This window comes from Diplodia seriata (assembly GCF_021436955.1).
Source record: "Diplodia seriata strain FDS-637 chromosome Unknown scaffold_2, whole genome shotgun sequence".
Classification (NCBI taxonomy): domain Eukaryota; kingdom Fungi; phylum Ascomycota; class Dothideomycetes; order Botryosphaeriales; family Botryosphaeriaceae; genus Diplodia; species Diplodia seriata.
The window spans coordinates 2,036,891-2,059,543 of NW_027117309.1; the positions used below are offsets into that span (position 1 = coordinate 2,036,891).

At 56.9% G+C, this 22,653-nt stretch overlaps 6 protein-coding genes across 6 annotated transcripts; 1 reads left to right on the forward strand and 5 right to left on the reverse strand.

Moving 5' to 3' along the window:
- Nucleotides 1-2,925: 2,925 nt before the first annotated feature.
- On the reverse strand, nt 2,926-3,421 carry SLS55_001998 (uncharacterized protein; the record flags this gene model as incomplete). The annotated part of the gene is made up of 2 exons (XM_066773485.1): nt 2,926-3,043; nt 3,099-3,421. 2 exons carry the CDS (start codon nt 3,419-3,421, stop codon nt 2,926-2,928), a joined length of 441 nt encoding a protein of 146 aa, XP_066636052.1.
- A 1,892-nt stretch (nt 3,422-5,313) lies between these two features.
- Nucleotides 5,314-7,387, reverse strand: SLS55_001999 (uncharacterized protein; the record flags this gene model as incomplete). Its single annotated transcript, XM_066773486.1, has 4 exons — nt 5,314-5,671; nt 5,761-5,915; nt 6,001-6,656; nt 7,384-7,387. The coding sequence occupies 4 exons, from the start codon at nt 7,385-7,387 to the stop codon at nt 5,314-5,316; spliced, it is 1,173 nt and encodes a 390-aa protein (XP_066636053.1).
- An 843-nt stretch (nt 7,388-8,230) lies between these two features.
- SLS55_002000 (uncharacterized protein) lies at nt 8,231-9,563 on the reverse strand (the record flags this gene model as incomplete). Its single annotated transcript, XM_066773487.1, has 2 exons — nt 8,231-9,521; nt 9,556-9,563. 2 exons carry the CDS (start codon nt 9,561-9,563, stop codon nt 8,231-8,233), a joined length of 1,299 nt encoding a protein of 432 aa, XP_066636054.1.
- A 4,615-nt stretch (nt 9,564-14,178) lies between these two features.
- On the forward strand, nt 14,179-16,572 carry SLS55_002001 (uncharacterized protein; the record flags this gene model as incomplete). Its single annotated transcript, XM_066773488.1, has 2 exons — nt 14,179-14,593; nt 14,663-16,572. 2 exons carry the CDS (start codon nt 14,179-14,181, stop codon nt 16,570-16,572), a joined length of 2,325 nt encoding a protein of 774 aa, XP_066636055.1.
- A 106-nt stretch (nt 16,573-16,678) lies between these two features.
- SLS55_002002 (uncharacterized protein) lies at nt 16,679-19,170 on the reverse strand (the record flags this gene model as incomplete). Its single annotated transcript, XM_066773489.1, is given in 2 exon segments — nt 16,679-18,542; nt 18,557-19,170. 2 exon segments carry the CDS (start codon nt 19,168-19,170, stop codon nt 16,679-16,681), a joined length of 2,478 nt encoding a protein of 825 aa, XP_066636056.1.
- Nucleotides 19,171-19,521: 351 nt separating this feature from the next.
- SLS55_002003 (uncharacterized protein) lies at nt 19,522-22,218 on the reverse strand (the record flags this gene model as incomplete). Its single annotated transcript, XM_066773490.1, has 4 exons — nt 19,522-20,501; nt 21,269-21,562; nt 21,803-21,895; nt 21,951-22,218. 4 exons carry the CDS (start codon nt 22,216-22,218, stop codon nt 19,522-19,524), a joined length of 1,635 nt encoding a protein of 544 aa, XP_066636057.1.
- Between the last annotated feature and the right edge of the window lie 435 nt (nt 22,219-22,653).

Consider the following 22,653-nt stretch of genomic DNA (forward strand, 5'->3'; position numbering starts at 1 on the left):
ATCTCCAGTTAATGATGAATCAGATAGAGAACAGTAGAGAATACGCCTACACTGAGACATCGAAGACGACGGGAAACCACTGCGGCGAGCGACGTAAAAAGATGATGCTACACAATGACGGGATGACCAAATGGTATTTATTAAGATGAACTCACACTGTTGGCTGGAGCCAACATGCCTGCCTGCAGACAGCACATCATTGCGGGGCTCTCAATGATCATTACCGGTTGAAGGATCACTTCAGCCTCATCAGATGTCAGGAGTACTCCTGCCGAGGATAGTATTTAAATCGGCAGCAGTGCCACTTTCACTTTCGAACTACCCAACCGAGCCCATATTGCCTACTCCCATAAAGAACACTCTCATCTCGTCGGAATCCGAAGGCATCAATGATGAACGGCTGTCTTTTCTCGCAATGGCGGTAACCAAATTCGTTTTGACAACTGAGGGCGATCAGCAACGGCTTTTGCACAACCCAGCCAATCCTCCGGCATGGTTCACGAATTCTTCCAGTGAAGACGGCTACGACATCATTTTCACCAAGAAGGGTGAAAATCCCTTAGAGTATGTGGGGCTTCTCGGTTCTGGAGGCCAGGGTGCTTCTGTCTTGGAGGTGAACCTCTAAGGCACCGGAAAAGTGTACGCTGTGAAACAGACACCCTTGCCTTCTGGTTCCGAAGAAGACTCCCTCAAGAGGATACGAGAAGAGCTTGATCATCTTCGAAATTTATCACATCCTCATGTTCTTCGATCCTGTGGAAGCTTCACTGACGAAAGTGGTCCCTCGACTCAATACGGAATTCTGCTCCAGAAAGCCACATGCGACCTTGCAGTGGCTCTTGATGCCTTCAGCAGACCCTCTGGCCCTGCATTAAGGTTGTTGGCAATGGACAGGGTGGAATTTGACAAATTCCTCCCATCTGTCACCGGTTGTCTCGCAAGGGCTCTGGCATATATTCACGGAAAAGGTATTCGACACAAGGACATCATACCCACAAACATCTTGATTGATCAGAATCGGCGTGTTATGTATGCGGATTTTGGGATTTCGCGGGTCTTTGCCACTGTAACTGGTTCCAGAGGTACGACGATAAGAACGAAAAGGGTGAGTGCCGTTGATTCCCCTGCATGCACTTCCAACGATACATCGAAACATGTCTGACGATATAGTAGTATGCGCCACCTGAGGTTCTAAACGAAGCATACCGTGGAAGATCACAAGACGTATTCTCCCTTGGATGCGTCTTTGCGGAAATTTTCGCAGTCTACAAGAAGAAGCAGAGGGCAGAACTTCATAACGTACTCATCGGCGGCTACGGAGACAGAGTTGATAACGTCTTGCACTGGATGAAATCGAACCTCCAGGATCGCTGCGATGCCCAATTCTTTCACCTGGTCCGGTCCATGCTCTCTAAAAATTCGGACAGTAGGCCCAAAGCGGAACACGTTTGGCTTGAGACTACTATCATTACATCAGATCGAGACGAAATTCCTTTCTGTGGAGACTGCTGCATGCCAACCTACGCCGCTGAGAGCACTGGCAGCAGTGCGCAACCTCAAGAGTCAGGAACCATAGGAAACCCCGTTGCAAGGAGGAGCTCAGGTCGAGACGACTTCGGTCCTGACCTTGAGTTCCGCAAAGAGTATCCCTTGGAAGATCCACCAGATTTTGACAAGTGCAGAAACCTCCGGGTGTGCAATTACTCAATCCTTGATGTGGTGAGAGCGGGACCACCCTGGACCAATCTGATCTGTCGCAAAAGAGTATGGCCTCCGACTGAGTCGACGACGGACATCAATGAGGCACGGCTGGCAGCCAAGGCCGAAGCGGACCTGCTAAAAGAATTGGTACATCGACACATCGTTACCATCAAGGGGACCTACCGGCATGGGAACTGCTTCGCTCTCATGATCATGCCCGTCGCTGATTGCGAGCTCCGATACTCTCTCAGCCTTGCTGAGATTGGCGATCGACGATCAACAACCTTGCGCGAAATATTCGGCTGCCTCTCGAGTGCCGTGAAATATCTCCATGAACAAGGCAAAGTACACGGAGAGATTGAGTCACGCAATATCCTCATTTGCAAGGGCCGAGTTTACCTTGCAGAGTTTGCATTTTCAAGCGCCCGACAGAGACGAATGTCTATCCAGAACACCTTCAACCCACACGGTGAGGCTGATAGAACCGTCTATGACCAGGTAAACAATGGAACATTCCAGATCATCAATATAGATACGAAAAGCTGACGAAAGTAGGGTTGGTATCATGCCCCTGAAGATTTTCCACACACTGCACCCCCGAAAACTCCCGCCACGGACGTATACTCTTTAGGCTGTGTCCTGCTCGAGGTGGAAGCTGTTCGGCGGGGGAAAACCCTGGATGAGTGGAGGAGATATCCGATCCAGGACTGGGTGGAAAAGCTGGGAGTGGAACGTCACGAGACGGCCGAAATATTCTACAGTGTTTTGGGACGTATGGTTGCGAAAGACGTCCGGTCACGGCCGACAGCTGCAGCAGTCTACGAGACAATGCGGCATTGTCATGATGAAAATGGACAGCGCCTCTGTGGGGTTCAATGCCAAGGGTCCAATATCCTGAAGCAATTGTCGAGCTGCGATTTTCTTTCCTTCCATTCGATTCCTTCAATTATCATAGTGTTTCTCATTACGAATACGAACCTGATCATTCAAGAAGTGCTGCAGCACAGTACCTGAATAGTGACACTATTTCCTTTTTTCACATCTCATCATCTTTCACATTCGCAGCAATACAGTTTCAACTCGATTGGGAATCTCAATTCTGCATTCCAAACGGTCATTCCCGCTTTTTAATTTTTTTTCCATCATCAAATGACTACCGTTACAAGATCCAATGACATTCCAAAAGGCAACATGGCAAAAAGGGAGAAAAGATCGACAACACATCTAAGTGCAGTCCGAGCTGCCGTAGACGAATTCGCCGTCGGAGTTCTCGCAGCCGCAAGTGCCGTCATCGGGGCTCTTAATGCAGGTGGTGCCAACACCGGAGTCCTCGCCGTTGGAGCTGCGCAGGTACGTCAGTATTATCGTCAGGAAAGAAAGAAGAAAAAATCACTCACCCCCAGTAGAAGGTCCAGTAGTCCTCACCCTCGGTCAGCTCGTCGCTGGTGGGGGCGGTGCAGGTGTAGGCCTCGCAGGTGCCGTAGGGGGCGCCGTTGGAGCTGTCGTATTGGTGGTCGGTCTTGAAGACGGCGAAGGTCTGGGTGCCCGAGACGCGCGTGTTGTAGGCGCACTCGGCGGCCTGGATGGCGGTGCTGGTCTTCTCGGCCGAGCAGCCCGGGCTGGAGGGGTACTTGCCCTTCGTGTTGGACGTGGCCGGGTCGAGCGTGGCCGAGACGGTGGCGGCGCCGACGGCCAGGACGGAGAGGAGGTTGAGCATCATGGTGAGAAGCGAGTGTGTGGTTGTTGTTGTTGTTGTTGTTGGGCTTGGTGGTTTGAACAAGACTGCTTGGCCCGCCTCTTATATACATCCCCTCCTCCCGTACGATCAGGGCGATTTGCGTCAGGCATCGGTGTCCATCAATGCGCGAGCGTGGCGGCGATCCGTGGCCCCAGGATGTGTTTCGATTCACGGACCGTTGGGCCGAAGGGTACGTACCGTACAAACTCAGGCCGATTGCCCACTTGGCGGGAGGGATCACCCCTGCAATATTAGGCGGTAAGCTGTTCTGCCGCCAATCAAACCTTCAGGTTTTGCACGGTCTCGCTCGAGGGCACCGTTTCATTGGTGGCAGAACGACTTACCGCCCAAATAATCCCTGTCGCCAAGTGGGCAATCGGCGTGAGTTTGTACGGTACTCCCGAGGCGCAGAGGGCGCAGGAGGGTTCGATTAGGGGGGATCTGGAGGGCCTTGGGGTCTCGACCGTTGGTGGCCTGCCGACGGTGGAACCTCCGCATTCCCGGCTGCTGGGCTGGCGGCAGCCGGCACTGACGAGATGGGGTGGAACGTGTGTGGGGCTGGCGTGGTTTCGAAACGGCTTCAAGTCCGCTATGATTGGACCGACACCCTAAGTGACGCGAATGCTGGCGCGGCCTCACTCGACACTTAATAAATATAAGGCACCCAGCGCCTACACGCCCAATTCATCGCAAACGTTATGTCGCACCCGTCCAGAGTGATCCTATACTCACCTTCGGCAGTTGCGCTCTTCGCAAGACTCGTCCAGACAGGATGCATCGCTTCTCTACTCGCTCTCTCCCATATTACTTTGCGGCTAGACTTACATACCGGCTGTCTAGGTACTGCAGCTACGGGGCGGCATCACGACGACGCCACCCATTCGTCGCCCCCAATTTGATCATCTCTAGCCACCTGCAAAGTGATAAGCTGCATATTATTCTGGATATCATTTCCAACGCACTCTGTGCCGCTCCCCGACCGCCACAAAAACAACCACCCACACCCCTTACACAACACACGCACGGGAAGCAAGACGCGCCACTTAAGCAAGACAAGCAACGTCAAGTAAAGGCTTACTTACATCCTCCCGCTTCCGACATCGGCCACAATCTGCCCTGCCCTGCCCTGCCCTTCCCTGCCCTCACGTACGACCACCTACAACCCACCACCCAAACGTAACCCGCACACTCACCGCCCACCCCCACCACCACCACCGCCACCGCAATCCCTCGTATCCTCCGCAAACCGCGACTGCCGCGGACTTGGCGTCGTCCTCCGCTCCACCGTCTTCGACCCGTCCCCCTCCTTGAACACCACCGTGCCCGGCAGCTCCTGCCTTTCCGGATACGTGGCCTCCAGCTCCTGCGGCTCCTCGTTGATCGGCTCGACCGGCGGCACGATGATGCCCCCGGCCGCCTTCTCGTGTATCTCGGCGGGCTGGCCCTGCAGCTCCGAGATGGTGGTGCTCGTGCCGGTGGATTGGCGGCGGTGGCGTTTTTGTTCTTGTTGTTGTTGGCGCGATCGCCGTCGATGACGGAGGATGAGGGAGATGGCGAGGATGAGGAGGGAGACGCCGGCGATGCTGCCGATGACTGCGCCGGCGATGGCGCCGCCGCTGATGCTGCCGGTGCTGGGGGAGGAGGACGAGGAGGACGGAGACGGCGGCGGGTGGAACATTGTCCAGATGGCCGGGTGCGCGAAGCCGCCGGCGGGCTGCGTCATGGTGGCGCCGCCGTCCGAGCTGTTGTTGTTGTTGCGGTTCGATCGTCAGCGAGCCCGTCGTCATCACCGGTCCGTAAGGAGAAGGGAAAAGATGGAGGAGAAGAAGACGAAGAAGTAGAGGAATAAGAGGGAGAGAGCCGACAGAAACAACTTACGATCCGCCAATGACATCGACGACCTTCTGCGGGACCTGGTACGCGGGGGCGTCGTGGTCGAAGAAGGTGCCCCACGTGAGGTTCGACAGGTCGAACAGGCTGACGCCCAGCCCGTCGTCGCACATCGTGTCGTTGAGGTCGGGCACGTCACCGGTGGTCTCGACGGCATACAGGCTGGCGTCGCGCGCCCCGCCGGCGACGACCATCTGGCGGAGGCCGGCGGCGTTGCACGAGTGCCCGAAGCGGCCCGCGCGCCCCGAGTACACGCGCGTCCAGGTGAAGGACGGCACCGAGAGGATGTACATGTCGTCGAAGAGCGTCGAGGTGCCCGGGTCGTAGCCGCCGTGGATGTAACTGTTTTCCCCCCCCTTGTCAGCTGTCACGTTCGACGTTCCTTTGGTCCATTGAAGGGAATTAGGGGGCGAGCTGGCTGCTACACGCACATGTTGATGCTCGAGTTGTCCTTTGCGTCCTTCTCGAACGGCAGCGTGCAGAAGTCCATGCGCGGGTCCGGGATGTCTCCCGTGGTCGACTGGTTGTACCAGGTGACGTTTTCGTCCATGAAGCTGTCGCAGAGGGAGACGGTCGACATATCAATCTGTGTGCACGGGGTCGGGGTGTCAGCAGCGGCCGCTACAAGTTCCCTCCCTCCCTTCCCCCCGGATGCTGTCTCGACAACATACCAGCGCGCCGTTTGTAAAAGTGTCGGTCGACTGCCCGCCGCTGCGCATGCCGCCGAACGTCAGGAGCGTCCCGTTCGCGCTCTTCCCGAACGTGGGCGAGTACACCAGCCCGCCCGCCACGCGCGGAGCGCCGAGCGTCTCCGTCGACACGTTCCTCGTCTCCTGCGTGTGCAGGTCGATCACGATCAGCCCTCCCAGATACGTGATCTCGGCAAACGAGGCGTTCGACACGGTCCCGCCCTCGTACTCGACGCTCGTGTACAGCCCGTACGACGAGCCGCGGTCGTACTGGCCGTTCAGGAAGAAGCCCACGTCGTGCACGATGTCCTCGGCCACGGCGCCCCAGTTGGGCCGCCACGGCACGCCGCTGATGTTGTACGAGTGCCAGTCCCGGATCTCCGTGTCGTACGACCACAGCGACGTCGCGTCCTGGCTCGGCGGCTCCCAGTCCGGGTCCGAGTCGTTGGCCAGGAAGCTGGACCCCCCGAAGGTGAAGAGCCGGTTCGTCTCGCGGTTCGCGGCGTACAGCGCGCCGCGCAGCATGTTGGGCGGGTTGGCGTTGGCGTCGGTGCCCGCGTACCGCCCGATGCGCGACTCGGTGAAGTTGGTGTTGACGTCCCACGACTTGCCGACGTCGAGCTCGTATATGTATTTGCCTGGTAGCACGTAAGTGGTGGTGTTTTTCGAACGGGGTGCGCTTCTTGCGGCTGGTGAGAAACGCAACTGAATGTGAGCGATGTCGTCCCGTTGCTGCGGAGAGTCTGCACGCCGCCGTCGAGGAAGATGGAGTCCCGCCTCACCATTGCTGGAAGACCGATGTCAGTGCATGTGGAGAGGTCCCGGGACGACGCACTTACCTGAATGGTGCCAGCGTGCGCATCTGTCGCTAACTGGATCGGCATCTTGACCCAGTGCTGGTGATAACAGCGCGTATACAGCAAAGACTGCTCCCAAGTAGAAAGCAGTTGGTAACATGGCGGCGGTAAAGTCCACAGTACCGCACGGCGTGGGGAGGGGAGTTTCCGAATTATACAGCACTCACATGTGCTTGCATGCCAAATCCGGGGGCGGGGAAAAGAGCGATCATGTCGTTCACTCGAAACTGGTGAGATGTGAGATGTTTCTCCAGCTGCCATTGGTGAAGATTTGGGTAAGCAAAGCTTACAGAGACTGCGGTGATCAACGTGCATCTGCACGCGACCGAACCATGAAATCGCACTGTAGGAGCAGAGCGGCACCTACAGAGAGATCGTCGTCGGCCCCAGTGCAGTCAGAGCTACAGCTCGTGTCAATTGCGCTGGAGGGCCGGGCTTATACTTGCAGTCATCTTTGCCATCCTATTTGTGTGCGGTGGTGGCAACGCGCCAGTACACAGCGTATTACGCATGGCCCCGAGCGACGCGTGGTAGTGGTTGTTTCACTCCGGGCAGGATAAGCTTGCACATGGCTATCGTGAAACAAAGTCAATCCGATTCTCCCAACGACGAACCGCAGCATGCAAAGCACTGACGTGGAGCAAGCGTAGATATGCGTGGCCACCAGTCTCACGTAAGTGGCGTCGGGGCGCACCTATCACAAGCTTGGCTGCGGCCGAGACACCGTCCACTCAGCAGAACACCCGACCCTACTGGACAGATTAGGCTCGCACAAGCCGTGTGTTCGGTGGAACTTGGGTAGGCCGATGATGGCTGTTCGTTGGGTTTCAGGTACCAAGTGTACTGTGCGCGTGGGTAGTGGAACGTATGTACTGCCCTGTTCTGGTTAGTGCCTCCCATTGATTGAACGAAGCCCCAGTGGCCGCGTAGGAGCCGAGTATAGCCTTAGAGACGCTGGATGTGGAAAGCGGTGGGATAGCTATAGTATCAAGATTGATGCTTTTATCTCGTTAACATTTTTGGGAGGGAGAGTGTATATGTATGCCCATAAAATTCGACGTTGATGTGGCCGACTCCCTTGCAGTGATGCATTGGAGCCATCGTCGGGTAGCGCTGCCGCGGATGCAGCACCACGACACCGCCTCACTAGCAGTCATGTAGGTTCTCCAATCCCAGGATACCAGCCCATTACTAGCCGCACATATATCCCTCCTTATTATAGAGCTGGAACCTGACATACTGCCTTGCAAAAAGCACTCGCTGCTGACCCATAACACCTACACGGAAGTAAAAGACGCCAAAGAGGTAAAAACGGCCTGCCTATCATCCAACTACGACATCGATATGGTAAGTGCTCAACCGTCCCGTTCTTCCTCCCCATCGACCCCGAACCACCTCCGCCCACCCCCTTCCTCCATCTCCCCTCCCCACCAACCCATACGAAACAAGACGTCCCGAAGCAAGCCCCTCGACTCCATCTCCCCGTCGCCCCACGTCTCCGCGCCCTCCGGAACAGACCTCCACACGCGCCCGTCCGCAAACAAGCTCATCTTCGCCGCTACGCTTCCCGGGTCGCGCGGCAGAAGCCGCGTGCGCGGCTCCAGCACGAAGGCCAGCGCGACGCAGAGCGCCAAGGCCAGCAGGACGCCCTGCAGGATCCTCGTCGAGACCTCGCTCTGCACGAGGCGGAGCCGGGTGCGGTCCGTGAGGACGGCGCGGAACGGGTCGGTGGCGAAGTGGGCGGCGGCGGGGTCGTTCGTGGTGTTGGCCGGGAGCGGCAGCGCCGCGGGGTGCCGGAAGTAGAAGTGCAGGCTCTGCGCCGTCCAGACGCGGTATAGGGAGTCCACGCGCTCGATGAATTTGGCGGCGTTGGCGATGCCGGTGAGCTCCGAAAAGGGAGTGCCGTGGGTTCCGTTTTCGAGAGCCTGGGAGAAGTGTTCGAAATCCGACCCGATATATCCGGCGCTTGATTCATTGGAGAACGGAGTGGCGGAGGCTTCGTCCGGAATGATGGGCGCGGAGGTATCGATCTGGAATTCGGGGAGGAAGAATGATACGTTTACAAGAAGTGCCTCGATGTAAGGGACACAATGGATGAGCGTGATGTCGTCCCAGTCGCCGTTGGTGGAGCTGCCGGCAATGTACCAAAAGTGCTGGCGGTTGTCGCCACAGACAGTACCGGGGGTGGTTCTTCCCTCAGTGCTTGAGTAGTTGAAACTCTTGCCGGGGTAGACATCTTGCAAATACCTAACTTCGTAGTCGGCCTCCGGCTCATCAACGAACGACAACCATACCAATCGGCCTTCTGTCAGGTTTTCACGTGGGGTACGGCATCCCGAAGGTGGTTGAACAGTAATAATCCGACCGCCCGGACTATGCTCTGAAAGATTCTGCCTTGTGTAATAATTCGCGAGGCTGCAGTTTAGATTACCACGTAGAGCAGGTATACGCGCATTGAGACCGAGTGCAGTATTGTTTCCGTTGTGGCCCTGCAGTCCCTCTTCTTTGATTGTTGCGAAAGCATACTGGTCGTGTGTCCATGTAGGATAGGACATGTTGGCGAATTCTACTAGATGGAATACGCTGAAATCCTCCTTTTCCTGGTTGGCACTAGAAGAGTCCATACCAGTGCTCATGTTGCCGACACTGAACCAGTCCCGTGCATTGATCGAAACATTACGGCTCCATGGAATTGGTACTGGGGTGTAAAGTCCACTGGTAGCAATGGTCAATATTGGCGTTAATAGTCCGGTGAGAATGATAGCTGCGAGCGCAAAGTGATGGTTTGTTGCGGCCTGAATTACTGCGGTAAAAGAGACTTGGCTGGCGGGATCGTACATGATATCTCCTAAGCTGGCATTTCCCTTCCTTAGAAGCTGGAAAGGATGTAACACCCTTGCTGTCGAGTCGGCTACGGAATATGCAATTCCAAGTGATGCCATAACCATCGTTGGGATGTAGGTCCATGTGTACTTCTGATATCCGTCGGTATCGACATTTGCAAGGCCTTCGTTCTTTTGGGACGCATGGAACAGGATCTGGATAGTAGCAGTAAGTATGATCGCTGCCGCAAAAATGCAGAGCCGGAACCACCAAGTCTCTCCAGCCGGATTCCACCAATTTGAACGGCTTTTGTCTGCTTCGATATTTCCGGGCTCAGAGGAATTACTTTGAGATGTGACTGATATGGTATAATCTGGCTGGTTTTGTTCTTCGACTCTCGGATTGAGCAAGGCCTGAGAGTTCTCTAGGGGAATCTGGAGTGCTTTGTCGCGAGATGCCCCGCGTCCGGCTAGCCAGCGACCAAGTGATGGGCTTCTCGCCATTACTAAGGCGTGAGCACCTACAGAACCAGGATCTCGATGCATTTTTGGTGGTGCAAGCAAGCCAAATGTGATACTAGATAGTATTAGAAGCACAAGTATTGTTTCCATCAACCTGAGGGGTAGAGCCTGGATGATGAGTCGACCTTCGGAGGAAATGGCCGTTCCTATAAGATCTTGGTCGGCATTAGACAGGCTCTTGCGGCCTTTTTCCACGGCAAAGGCGGAGAATTGAGCCCACAGCCTCTTGGAAGCGTCCTCAACTAAGGTGGTGTTTCGAAAGCTTGAAAAGTCCCTCCGTGGCTCTGATTGGTTGAGAAGGATATACCATGAGTTACCCTCAATCGCGTCCAGTGACCGACCGTTCACCCCGAAGAACCTAAGTATGTAAGACGTGATTTCTGTAGGTGTCGCGCCTAATTCTAGGTCTTCTTTTACTTCTGGGGATACATGGATTTGGTACCCATTTCCGGAGGTATCCGAAATCTTTGTTACTGTTCGCCGGGTCAAAGAGTACGTCGGTTCGCACCATATACCGGAAATTTCCGACCCGAGGTTCTCCGCCCGGCTATCCATTGTAATGAGGAGTCTCTTGTCTTCCTCGCTCACCGAAGTGCTGTTTGAACATCTGTGGATGCATAGTACTGTATCTGTAAGGCTGGTCCGGTACTGCACTGGTAAGGAGCTGTCTGGGGGGGTATAGCCTTCTGGAATTGACCTGAAATCGTCCAGACACCATGGCCTCAACATCTCAACGTATTCTTCCGGAATGATGTCTTCAAGTATCCGATCCTGATAATGCAGCTGGGACGAGTCATACGGGATGTTGAAGGTTTGGCAATTTGTCAGTTTTGACTCGAAGACTGGGACATCAGCCACTACAAAAACGTAAAGAACTGTCGAATGTAAGTCAAGTGAAGAGTATTGGCGGCGTTAGTTGGAAAATACCATGATCGGATGGCGAAAAAGGCTGTACGACAGAGCCAGAGATAATTTCATACGGGCGCGAGAGGTTGTAGTGAGATATGGCCCAAAATTGTGTTCCACCGGTGACGTTCGGAGCATTGTAGGTCTGCTGTTGTACTTTACTCCTGAGACTTCCGAGATCTAAAATTTCGGTAGTGAAATTTTCTTTCTGGTGGGTTATGGTCCGGTACTCCAGGCTGAGAAGGCTGGTTGATAAAACAATCAAGATCCGTAAAAGCAAGGTTCCAAGTATTCCAAGGATAACAAGGGAATGGCAATTCTTGATGGATCTGAAGAACGAGGTTGCCGTGGATGTTGTAAGGTAATTGAGTAGCAAGCAGTGTTCAAGTTGACCACGGTCCATCAGATACCAAGGCGTGAGCTGTCGTGCTCGATACTCAGTTTGTCCCCAGAAAGCGGCAATGATAGTCAAGACTGCCAGAAAGTGAGCAAATACACCAGCAAGTGACCGCAAGGATAACTTACAAGAGAGAGGACCGTATGTCCAAAGGTAATGTGTGTCCTGTGAGACTGTCGCCAACCCTTGGTCTTTGTTGGACATGAAGTGGAGTACTTCCAACGCGACGACCACGAGTGTAAACAATACTGCATTACCGAGCAGAAAGCCACGGCTGAGACAGAACGGAGTCCAAGTTGGATTCTTCGGTAATACTGACGTCTCTGCAAGCGTGTCGAGGTCATGTTCACTCGTCGCGGCGTAGAAGGCATCCGTGCTGAATTCAGGCTGAGTAGCATGTTCGCTCTCGCTGTTTGTCACTGTCGAGTTCAATAGCGGAGTAGACAGAGTTCGTTCGCTACCTCGAGCAGTTGAATCGGATCCAGGGCCGTCATTATTTCCTGCATTGACCGCATAGCCCCCAAGGTCCTCTGTTGTGCCTGAGGTAACGATTCGGTTGTTGCCATGTCTATCGGTTTGCTGCATAGAGTCGACCGCTGCCCTTTGCGTGTCCGAAGTGGGATTGGACGGAGGATGATTCTGTATCGATTGAGTGTTGTCTTGATTGAAACCGAACATCTCAAAGTACTCGTTGCGGAAACTGATTGCCGATACTAGATGTGTCATTCTAGCGGCCGATTCTATAATGAGGAATTGATTCCGATGGCGGACGCTCCCAATTCGTGCCGCGAGGTAGAATATTTATCGGTGCTTAGGGTCAAATTGACAGCCTTGTAAAACGTTGTCCCAGACATTTTAAGAGCAAATACACCAATTTTAGAGCAAAAGCTCAGCCTCGTGAAACCTGATCGGGCGATAAAAGAAAGCTGCCTTCACGTCGTGAAACCTAGGAGGTGGCTTGGCTAGGCTGCAGCTGAGGTTCGTAAAATTGGGCCGACTCCCAAAGTCAGCCGGTCGTCCATACTGAGGACGCCGGGCGCTGTATGGTGAGATGTGTGCTTGAAAATGGGTCGGCGCCCGCCAGAATCACGCGGCAACGCTCCGCCTGTCGAATTGGTTGGTTCTGAAATTGTTGCTCGCTCGCAGAATAGCCGCCAAGACGTGCACTAAGTCGTGTAACGTTATCTATATATAGGAAGCGTGGCAATCGAGCCTTGCGATGAGCAAAGGGGTTGGCAGGCAGAGTGCGTGGTTACAGTGGTGTGATGCTGACGCGGCTATGTCGCTCCCGACGGCTGCCTCTGGCCCGCGACCGGTTGCCTGGAAGAAAGGCCCCCTGCGGAGTGAATAGAAAACAACATCACGGTAGACTAAAGCATATATATATCATATTGGAGGCGACAGTAGGTGCTACTAAGACCGAAAAGCGCGCGGTATAGCCGTTGAGGTGTCTACTCGACATTTATCCTGTAGTACTATCTCATAGAACAGCGCAATCATGAAGGATAGTGTATATACCGATGGAACCAGGCGCAGTGTTGTGGTCGATTCTTCAGTGCTGCATGGGAATAATCGTCGGGCAGCTTCGCCGCGGTGGCCGCGAGCAGCCTTTTTTCCTAGGTCTCTGCCGGTCTAGCGAATTCTCTGATTCAGAAGGGAATGCCGACGTCCAAGTCTCTTGAATCCGAGTTGGATGGATATAGAGATAGGATCAACTAGGGATAAAAATAGCATCGCTAAACCAGATCGGTCCGCGAAGCTTCCTTTGTTCCTTCTTCGCACAGGAACCACATCCCGCTTCGAACAACAACATCAACAAAACAGCACTATCTTCCACCACGGCCACCACCTTCACCCTCCACCCCTCCCTCCCTCCGCTTCCCGCCCGCCTCCGCCCCCAATGCTGACGCACAGGCGCACACCTTCGACATCTACCACCACCACATCGCCGTCACATCGTCCCGCCCACCCACCTTTCGTCAGCGTCAGCCGCAACGACCGCCAGCATTCCGGATCTGAGGAACCTCGCGACGGTTGCAACGGCTGGCGCACAACCCGCCTCTCCTCGTTGGCGAGCGACCAGGATCCTGCTCGCAACGGCGGATGTCGAGGGGTGGGTATGTCGCGGTGTGGCGGAGGCGACGGCTGTCGACAGCGCGGTTGGTGTGGAGAAAGGAGGTGGCGCACGGCGGGGAGTCGTTGTTGGGGGTGGCGCTGGGGGGAAGACGGGAGGTCAAGTGTGGAATGTCAAGGATGTTTCAGTCGGGGGAGGAAGAAGAAGGCAAGCAGGAGGGAGGAGCGGAGCGGAGCGGAGCCACAGTGCGGAGTTCTGGGCAGCCCGGGTCGTATGATGGCACGGTCAAGATTTGGTTGGAGCAGCCGGCCGTCGTGAGTCTTCATTGCATCGTTTATCGACACCGATCCTACCCGACGAACTCGGTGTCACACAGTCCGGGCTAGGTACCGTGGCATGGCTCGGGCTGCGATTCCCTTGCAACCCATCTTCAAAGCACAGTACTGCGCGAAGAGATAAGAGAAAATTCTTCCGTCCCCGCTCTTCGCCGCTATGCCACGACAAGAAAACGTGGGGGCGGTTTGCTCGGTTAAAACCGTCCCACAATCTGCTTGCATCTCGTCTATACACATCATTTCCAGCATGGCAAGCACCGCAAATCTACCTCCACCAGCCACGGACCTGTCATGCGTCACCGCCCTCACTCCACGCACCGAGCCCGAATGCCAGACCATCGGCTTATGCACGCATTGCCAGGTACTGCAACTGAACGACATAGCTGCGGATCAAATCTCGGCGTCGCAGAAATACGAGTTGAGGTATGAGAGACACGACACGTTACCAGGGCTGCCCAAAATCGCCCAGTCGGCAGCGTCAGGCTGTGGAGTGTGCCGCGCACTTTACGGCAAGATCATCGACGCGCTGGAAGACAGCGACTACATTGGGCCCGTTAAGATAGACCGGCTGGTGGTCGCCTTCTACGAAAACCAGCTGGACTTCCGCATCGAATCTCCGAGCTGGACAATGGGAATTACCTTTTACATTGCCGCCGACCCAGGTCTGTTGCCTGCTTTCTGCAAGCTTGGCCCCGTGTAGTGCGCTGACAGAGGACGACGTCGGCGAACAGGGCTCCGAGGCGCAGAGAAGCTGGGCATCTTCCAGCAAAATGTTCCCGAGGACCTCCTCTCGGAAGCGGGCATTTCGAACGTCCGCAAGTTCATCGACCAAGCCGTGGAGTGGTCTCCCCTTTCCAGCGAGGTAGCAGAGCTTCCCACACGCCTTCTCGACGTCGGCGGGCGCCCCGAGCAGCAGGATCCACGCCTTGTAGTCTCCAGCGAGCATCCGCCGTTGCGAGACTCGGCTCCCACCGACATCGAAGCACGGCGATACATCGCGCTCAGCTACTGCTGGGGTACGCAGCACGGCGCCCCCCTCCTGCGAACCGAGCGTGCCACACTGCTGTCCTTCACGAAGGGGATCCCGCTCTCCCTCTTCCCGCCCGCGCTCCGCGACGCCGTCCTCGTCACGCGCCGCGTGGGAGGAGGCGACGGCGGCAGCAGCAGCGTCCGCTACCTCTGGATCGACGCCCTCTGCATCGTGCAGGACGACCGGCGCGACTGGGAGCGCGAGGCCGCCCGCATGGCCGCCGTCTACCGCAACGCGTACCTGACCTTCTGCTCGACCCAGGCGTCCTGCGCCCTCGGCTTCGCGCGCCGCCCCGCACCCAGCGCCACGGTGGCTCTGTCGCCCCATCTGGCACCGCTGCTGCGCGGCTCGTACCATCTCACAGAGTACATGGACGAGACGTTCGCGTGGGAGGACCGCGCGTGGACCTTCCAGGAGCTGTACTTCTCCGCCCGCGCCGTCCTGTTCGGCCGCGTGCAGACGTACCTGTGGGACACGCGCAGCGCGCGCGAGGCGGATCCCGAGGGCCACGCGCGCGGCGCCGGCGTCTTCCAGCCCGAGAGCCGGCGGCGGTGGTGGGAGTCGCAGGTGCGCAGCGGCATGAGCTGGCGGTGGCAGCAGCTGGAAGTCAACCACGACGACGATGACGACGACGACGTAGTCGACCCGTACGAGGACTGGTACGCCAAGGTCGCCGCCTACTCGCAGCGCAGCCTCACCTTCGCCGGCGACCGCCTCCCCGCCATATCGGCGCTGGCGTCGCACACGGCCGACACCCTCGCGCAGCAGCGGCGAGACGCAACTTACGCCGCCGGCCTCTGGGCGGGCGACCTCCTCCGCGGCCTGCTGTGGTCCATCTCCGCCTTCGACGCCGATCCGGCGCCCAGCCTGGCCGAGTACGTCGCGCAGCGGACCGATCCGGCACGCTGCGTCGCGCCGTCGTGGAGCTGGGCCTGCCAGGGCGAGGCCGTGTACTTCTCCGCCGCCGGCGGCCCGGGCTTCGCCCCGCTGGGCCGCGTCGAGGAGGCCGTCGACGTGCGGCCGGCCGGGCTGGATCCGTACGGCCAAGTCGAGGCGGGCGGCGGCCGCGTCGTCCTGTCCGGCCGGATGGCGAGGGTGCCTTATGCGTATTTCGAAATCCACCAGACGCCCGCGTCGTCGGGCCAGTACAACGCCGTGCACCGCGACGCCTCCAACAGGTCCAGATTCAATAGTCTCAGGCTGTATTCGACGAGCGGGAGCGGTGGCGAGGCGGACGTCGCGTTCGACTGGTGGGTCGAGGACGAGCGCCACGCCGAGTACTGGCCAAGCGGGTCGTTCACGGTTCTCTTGACCGGCTTGAACGTGTATCCGCCCGAGCTGGCGTCGTCGTCGTCGACAAGTGCCGAGGAAAACTGGGAGCTGTTCCGCATGGTGGCGGATTTGGATACGGAGCCTGGCCGGCGGCAGGTCCGCAGGCCCCATGACGGCGAGGTCGTGACGTACGACTCCATCTTCGTCCTCGGCCTCGTCCTGCATGAAACGGAACGGCCCGGTGTGTATCTGCGAGCGGGGTATATACGCGGGTCGGCGTTTGAGGATACACTTGCTGAACTGAAGGCTGCCGAGTGGCGCACCGTTGAGATTGTGTGAACCCCAGCCTTCCGGTACTACACTGGCTTCTGGGTGCCTCGGATCGAAGAGCTGGGCCGTTCCTGCCATCCGAATTCAATGTATAGGCAATAATCACATGTCTACTTCAAACCAGAACAACTTCTTGCAACTCATCTTCATTCCAATCCTCCCCCTTCATCAGTCCGTGAACGAATGCGGGACCCACAACAGTAAATCCAGACGACCCATCTCCAGCCTCGCGGAGTATCATAGGCACTGGTAGGCCTGAGACCAGCGCGACCAGATCTCCTTCAACCATCGTATCCGGTCCGGAGCCCAGATAGCCGTACGACGTGATGAACAGGTTCCGCCTCGCCGCCGCGAGGCGTTCGCAGCACCGTTCGAAATACCCGCGAGCCATCTCGTTGGCTCCGATCAAGCCGAGGGCCTCACCGAGGATTCCCGGATCGTCGAACTGCGCCGGCCCGTACGCCCGGATGAGCTCCATCATGACGCGGTACCATTCGTTGAAGTCGCCGCCGGCCGACTCCTCCCGCACGCTCCCCTCGACCACGGGGAACACGGCGTTCGACACCGACTCGTACACCGGCGTGGAAGGCGTCAGCACCCGCAGCCAGGAGAACCAGTGAAGGGATTTTGCGAGGGCGTGCTGGAGCCCTTGCGGGGCCGTGTCGTCGGCGTTGTCCGGACCCAGGGGGCGGTGCTCCATGAGCGGTCCCGAGGAGAAGGTCACTTTGCCGTGCCATTGGATCGACACCCTCAGATAAGGCCCTTCTGCGAGCGCTCTGGCACGCGACCTAGCCAGCGTCGCGCTGTAGGGGTTTTCGCCAAAGTAGTAGGCTTGGTCGAGCCACCGCGGCGGAAGTTCCTGGAGAGTTGGCACCCACGTAGGCGTCTCCTGGGGCTGGGGCCTCCCGTTCTCGGTCCTCACGTCCATCAAGAGATGCAAGAATACGCCGTGCCACGCCAGAAGGTCGGAGAAGAACTCTTGATGGACTCTTCCTTGGGCCTTTCGGTAGTCGGGGGTGGATAGCGACACGCCAAAGCTTTCGAGCACGCCGTACATGGCATACGACTTGTCTTTGGGGTCGGAAGCGGTACGGTCACGCACGGCCTGCATGATGCCATTGAGCGCCGATACTGGCTCGGTGGAGCGGTCCTTGCCTCGCAGTATGGCTACCCATCTCAAGGCTGACTTAATCCATCGGAAGAACAGAAAAGCAGAGGGGCGTGGCCACGTCGAATACGAGCCTCCATCCACAATGTGCGCGAACGAATGTAGCGCGTTGAAGACGGCGAGCAGGTATATCAGAAGCGTATACCATCGTGCGTAAAATATGCGGAAGAAGGATGGTAAGAGCCCAAGAAGTATTATGGTGGCGAAGAGGTGGCCGGTGTACCACGAGAAGAGGTCCTCGGCGTCATCCGGGCCCGATGCGGACACAGGGAACACGGAACCCCCCGGTGGAAGCAGAGCCCGATGGATGTACCACGGTGAATACCTCATCCGTTGACCATTCCAAATGTGCGGTCGTTCACACCCAATCCAAAGATCGAGAAGCGAACACCAGTCGTGGAAACAACCAGGCAGAGATTGTATCATCGTGAACGACTCGTCCAGTTCGAGCTGCTTCGTGTATTTCAGACCACGTAGAAAGTCGTTTCTGTGAAGGGCTCTATCGCCACACAAAAGGATGACGTCCCATGCAAGAAGGAACTCCTGCAGAGTCCAAACTCGCTGAGACCATGGCCGGCCACGGGAATCCAAAAGGTCTTCCAGGCACGTCATATCGAACAGTCCGGATAACTTTGCGTCCAGCGCATGGCTCCGGCGGATTCGAAGGAAGAAAGTAAGCAGTGCTGTTAAAGGTTTAAGCATTGCGTTGCCATTTCTGGGAATGCTGTCGTACCTCTCCCTATGCACGTCCAGCTCCGCCCAAAGACCCTTCGCCAGTACCGAAGCCTCCCGACCACGCAGGCCCACAGCCCTGCCACGGGGTACAGCAGATAATCCATGGTATCGAGACTCACCTCGTAGGTGGAGACGTTCGAAAGGTAGTCTATCGCCTTGTCCGACCGCGCGTTTCCCTCGCCAAGCCAGACATAGACGGGGGACGCCCAGGTATAAATCTCCTTCATCAGCGGTATCTGGCTGCTCTTCTCCTGCTTATCTTCCTGGTTGATGCATATGGAGTCGACCCACACCGTGATGGAGCCATGACGCCGGCGGAGGTGTGTCAGCGCGCTGTGGCAGTTTTCGGTGAGCCGGAGGCTGGAGCAATCACCGCCTCCTCCTCCAGTCGCATTGCGAAGAGCTATGGTGTCCCCCCCTGCGGATGAGCCCGTCCCCCAAACGTACGAAAGGGCAGTAAACTTTGGGCTTTTCGATAACGAGACGACTCGCAAGGTTCCGGATAGAGGATGCTCGGTTCCATCATCGGTGTGGGATTCTTCTTTGGAGACTTGCCCGGCCGGACTGATTGGATCTAGATCCAGAACGCGGATCGAACGGCATTCGGCCCACAGTGGCAGGCTGGAGTAGAGTTGGGATGGGGTAAGCTCTCGCTGAGTGGGGATGTCCAGGATAAAGTCGGCAGATTCGGTGGAGGGCGGCATTGGAAACCTTGGATCTGGCCAGCAGTTGGTCCTTCAAAGGAATAGTGAAAATGAGACAAAGGAAATTGATGGTAAGTTCAGCTTGTGGTACAGCACAAGACATTGCTACAATAAAGGTAAGTGAATACTATGGTGTTTACTTAGGCGCGCGCGAAACGATCCGGGTTTGGGGGCCAAAACACGGTTTATTTGTGGGGGGCCAATCGCGCGCGCGTAGATTTCGCTATTGCGATAGGGCTGATGAAAATAAATAGCTGGGAACATGATCCTACGTTTCAAGGAGGTGGCGGCGATGCATAAATTTTGTTCTGCTCTTTCCAAGCACCAGCAGAAGAAGCGGCACCTTGCTATTCAATCGCCTACTTCAAAGTCTACGTACGCCATGCCACAGATCCACTCGAGGACTGGCTCATACAGAAGTAGCTTGGCCCTCTTCCCACCCATGGCTCCGGACACAGCCACGTAGTTCAAGATCTCATGTCCGCCGTGGCCAGCTTCCTCCTCGACCTCTTCGTACGTCAGGTTGCGCAACCACTCGCTGTCGCCCGCGCAGTACCGCCGGAGGAACATCCTGTCCCAGTCCTCGTTTATGAGCGGGTGTTTCGAGCTCAGCGGATACTCGTTCTTCCTCGCCATCTCCATCTCATACTCGTCCAGCTCCACAAACAGCCTCGGGTACCGCCGTAGCACGCTCGGCCCGAACGTCTGGTACTCCTTCATCTTGGCCAGGAACGCGTCGCCCGGCTCCTCGCCCGCCTGGCCCGGGTTCCAGTACGGCGGCCAGTGCGACAGCCCGCCGGTGCACACGAAAGCCACGCGGCACGCGTCCGGCAACGCGCCGTCAACCGCCCGCCGCACCGCCTCGCCCAGCGCGTACGCCCGCGAGTATCGGATCAGCGGCGGCGTGAAGACATTGATGTACACGGGCACCACGCTCACGTCGGCCGGCAGCCGCCCCTCCAGCCCCATCAGCACCCACGGCATCAGCAGGTTCTGCCCAAACTCGCACGACCCCGCCCGCGCCGCGTCGAAGCCGTCGCTCACCAGCGACCGCAGCAGCGCCTCCGCCACGGGCGGATTGCCCGCGTACACGTGCTTCTTGGGGATCCGCAGCGCTTCCATCAGCTGGTCGGCCGGCCCGCTGTGCGAGGCGGCCACGCCGACCGCGATGCTGGGCATGTTCGTCCGGAAGAAGTTCTCGAAGTGGTCGTCCAGGAAGGCGATGATGACGTTGGGCGCGGCGTCCACGAGAGTCTGCCCGAGCGCGCGGGTGGCGGCTTCGGTTCGGGCACGCGCGGCGGGGGAGGCGGTTTCGGGGAAGCCGATGGCTCCTGTGCGGGGTGAGGGATGTTAGCTGAGAGCCCGACATGGGCGGGCCGGCGGAGAGATGCACCTGGCGCGTGGGACAATCCGACGGCGGCGACGACCTTGCCCATCCTGCTGGTTCTTCTGGTATGATGTTGTATGCAAAGGCGTCAAGGGCTGCTTCAGGCGGTAGCTCGTGTCTTTTCAATTGGGTCGGCATTGCCTTTCAAGTGCGAGGCTTCGGATATGCGTCGGAGCTCACATCGGGAGATACCTAAAGGTGGCATGGGTGTGCCGGAAGAGGGAAGCGGAGTTCAGCGATTGCGGGGCACGGATATGAGCGTTGTAGCTCCATAGTGGGGACGAGGAGCACACATCCAGATGGATATACATTTTCGGCAGGGGAAATCACCGCAAAGATGGGTGGGAGCGAGATAGAACGACGAAAGTGGGGAGACACTCGGTTCTCTGTAAGTTCTGCATGGCTTAGAGAGTACGGCCAAATGTCAGGTCATCCTGAAGATAACACAGTCTATCATGCTTGTGAAATTGATCTCCCGGTGCCACTTTCTCTCCCGCTACCCAAGTCTACGTGTTTAGTACTAAGCACACTGGGTTGTTCGACTCCCAGCAAGGTTTCCTACACGGGTTCCAGCCCCCTTCCCAAGAAAGTGCGCTCTCCAAACTCCCTTTCCGCTACCTGGAAAAGTGGAAGCCCCATGACTATTCGACGTCAGCTGCACTCCGGACTGCGAGAGAATGCAAAACTTACAGTATCCACCTCCATCATGACCCAGGGTTTCCCACGTGGTCTTGGCCTCTTGTTCCCCAATCTCGACCAGAGGCGTGCCAGTTCCTGCATTGGAGGCTTCTGCCGCCAACTGCACTTGACAACACTTCTCGAGAAGAACGAACCAAGCCACCACAGCCTCAACGGAAGCTCCTGCTGTCAGTAGACCATGGTTTCCCAGAAGTGCAGCTTTCCGCTGTCCAAGAGCCCGTGAGATGGCCCGGCCTTCGTCGGCAGCGAGCACAACGCCGGCAAAGTTCAGATACAGCACGTGGTCGTTGTAGAACACACATGAGTCTTGCGTTATCGGCAATAGGGTACGTCCTGCCACGGGAGAGCTTGTCAATAGGAACTCTCTTTTCCTTTGTCGACATTTCACCCACCAGTTGCACAGAAGGCACGGCCATAGACGCTGTGGGCATGGGCGGCGCACAGTACGTCCGGGCGTGCGAGATGGATCTGTGCGTGTATTGCGTAGGCCGCTGCAGTTTCATCAGCATGTTTCGCAGCATCCATGTCCGAGACGGAATTTCTTACCGTAGTTCAACCTCCTGTTCTTTCCACCGACGACATTGCCGTCGTGGTCCACGCGGATCAGGTCGTCATCGGTGATCAGTGAAAAGTGCATTCCTGGCCACGGTCAGCCTTGCAATGAATCAAGTCTCGGCTTGCGGCGAGTGCTCACCGAAAGGGTTTACCCAAAAGCTTGTAGGATTGACTGGATCCCGCACCGTGATATGACCGGCGACTCCCTCGGAAAACCCGAATTGGGCGAAGACTCGGAAAGCAAGCACCAGGCGATGTTTGAGGTACCTCCGCTCCTCGTATTTATCAGAGAACGTCGGAGGTGCGGTAGTGTCATCGTCAACAAATGGAAGGTCAGGATCACCACTGGAGTGCTCCTTGGCCTTTGTTTGTGGTACTTCTGGTGTCGAGATGATCGAGGGTGCCATGATTTCAACGGTGGAGTATACGCAGTGGAGGCGAACTCAGTCTCAATGATAGCGATATCGAGCTCCAGCTAATAGTCAATGCTGCATGGGGGCGTTTTATGAAGCGAACCCAGTACAGGGGAGAGCGAGAGCAGCAGGCGGCCACAAAGAAACGCAGCGCTGGCCACGCACTTTTATCTTGCGACAAGAGCATGCGCTGTGTTGGCACTCGATCGCCACATCCATGGAGTTGTAGGTAGACGACGACGACCAGCGCCCGCCCACTTTCGTCGCCTTATCGCCCCGCTCTTCTCCGCATCCTCAGTTTATCCAACCCATGCTGCAACTACCTTTCAAGCGACAATCAGCGTTGCATCGGACCTTCCGCCCGATTGTTCCGCCCGTGTTATCACGACACGATGCTTGCTCATCTCGCCTTTTCCAATTGGCTGTGGG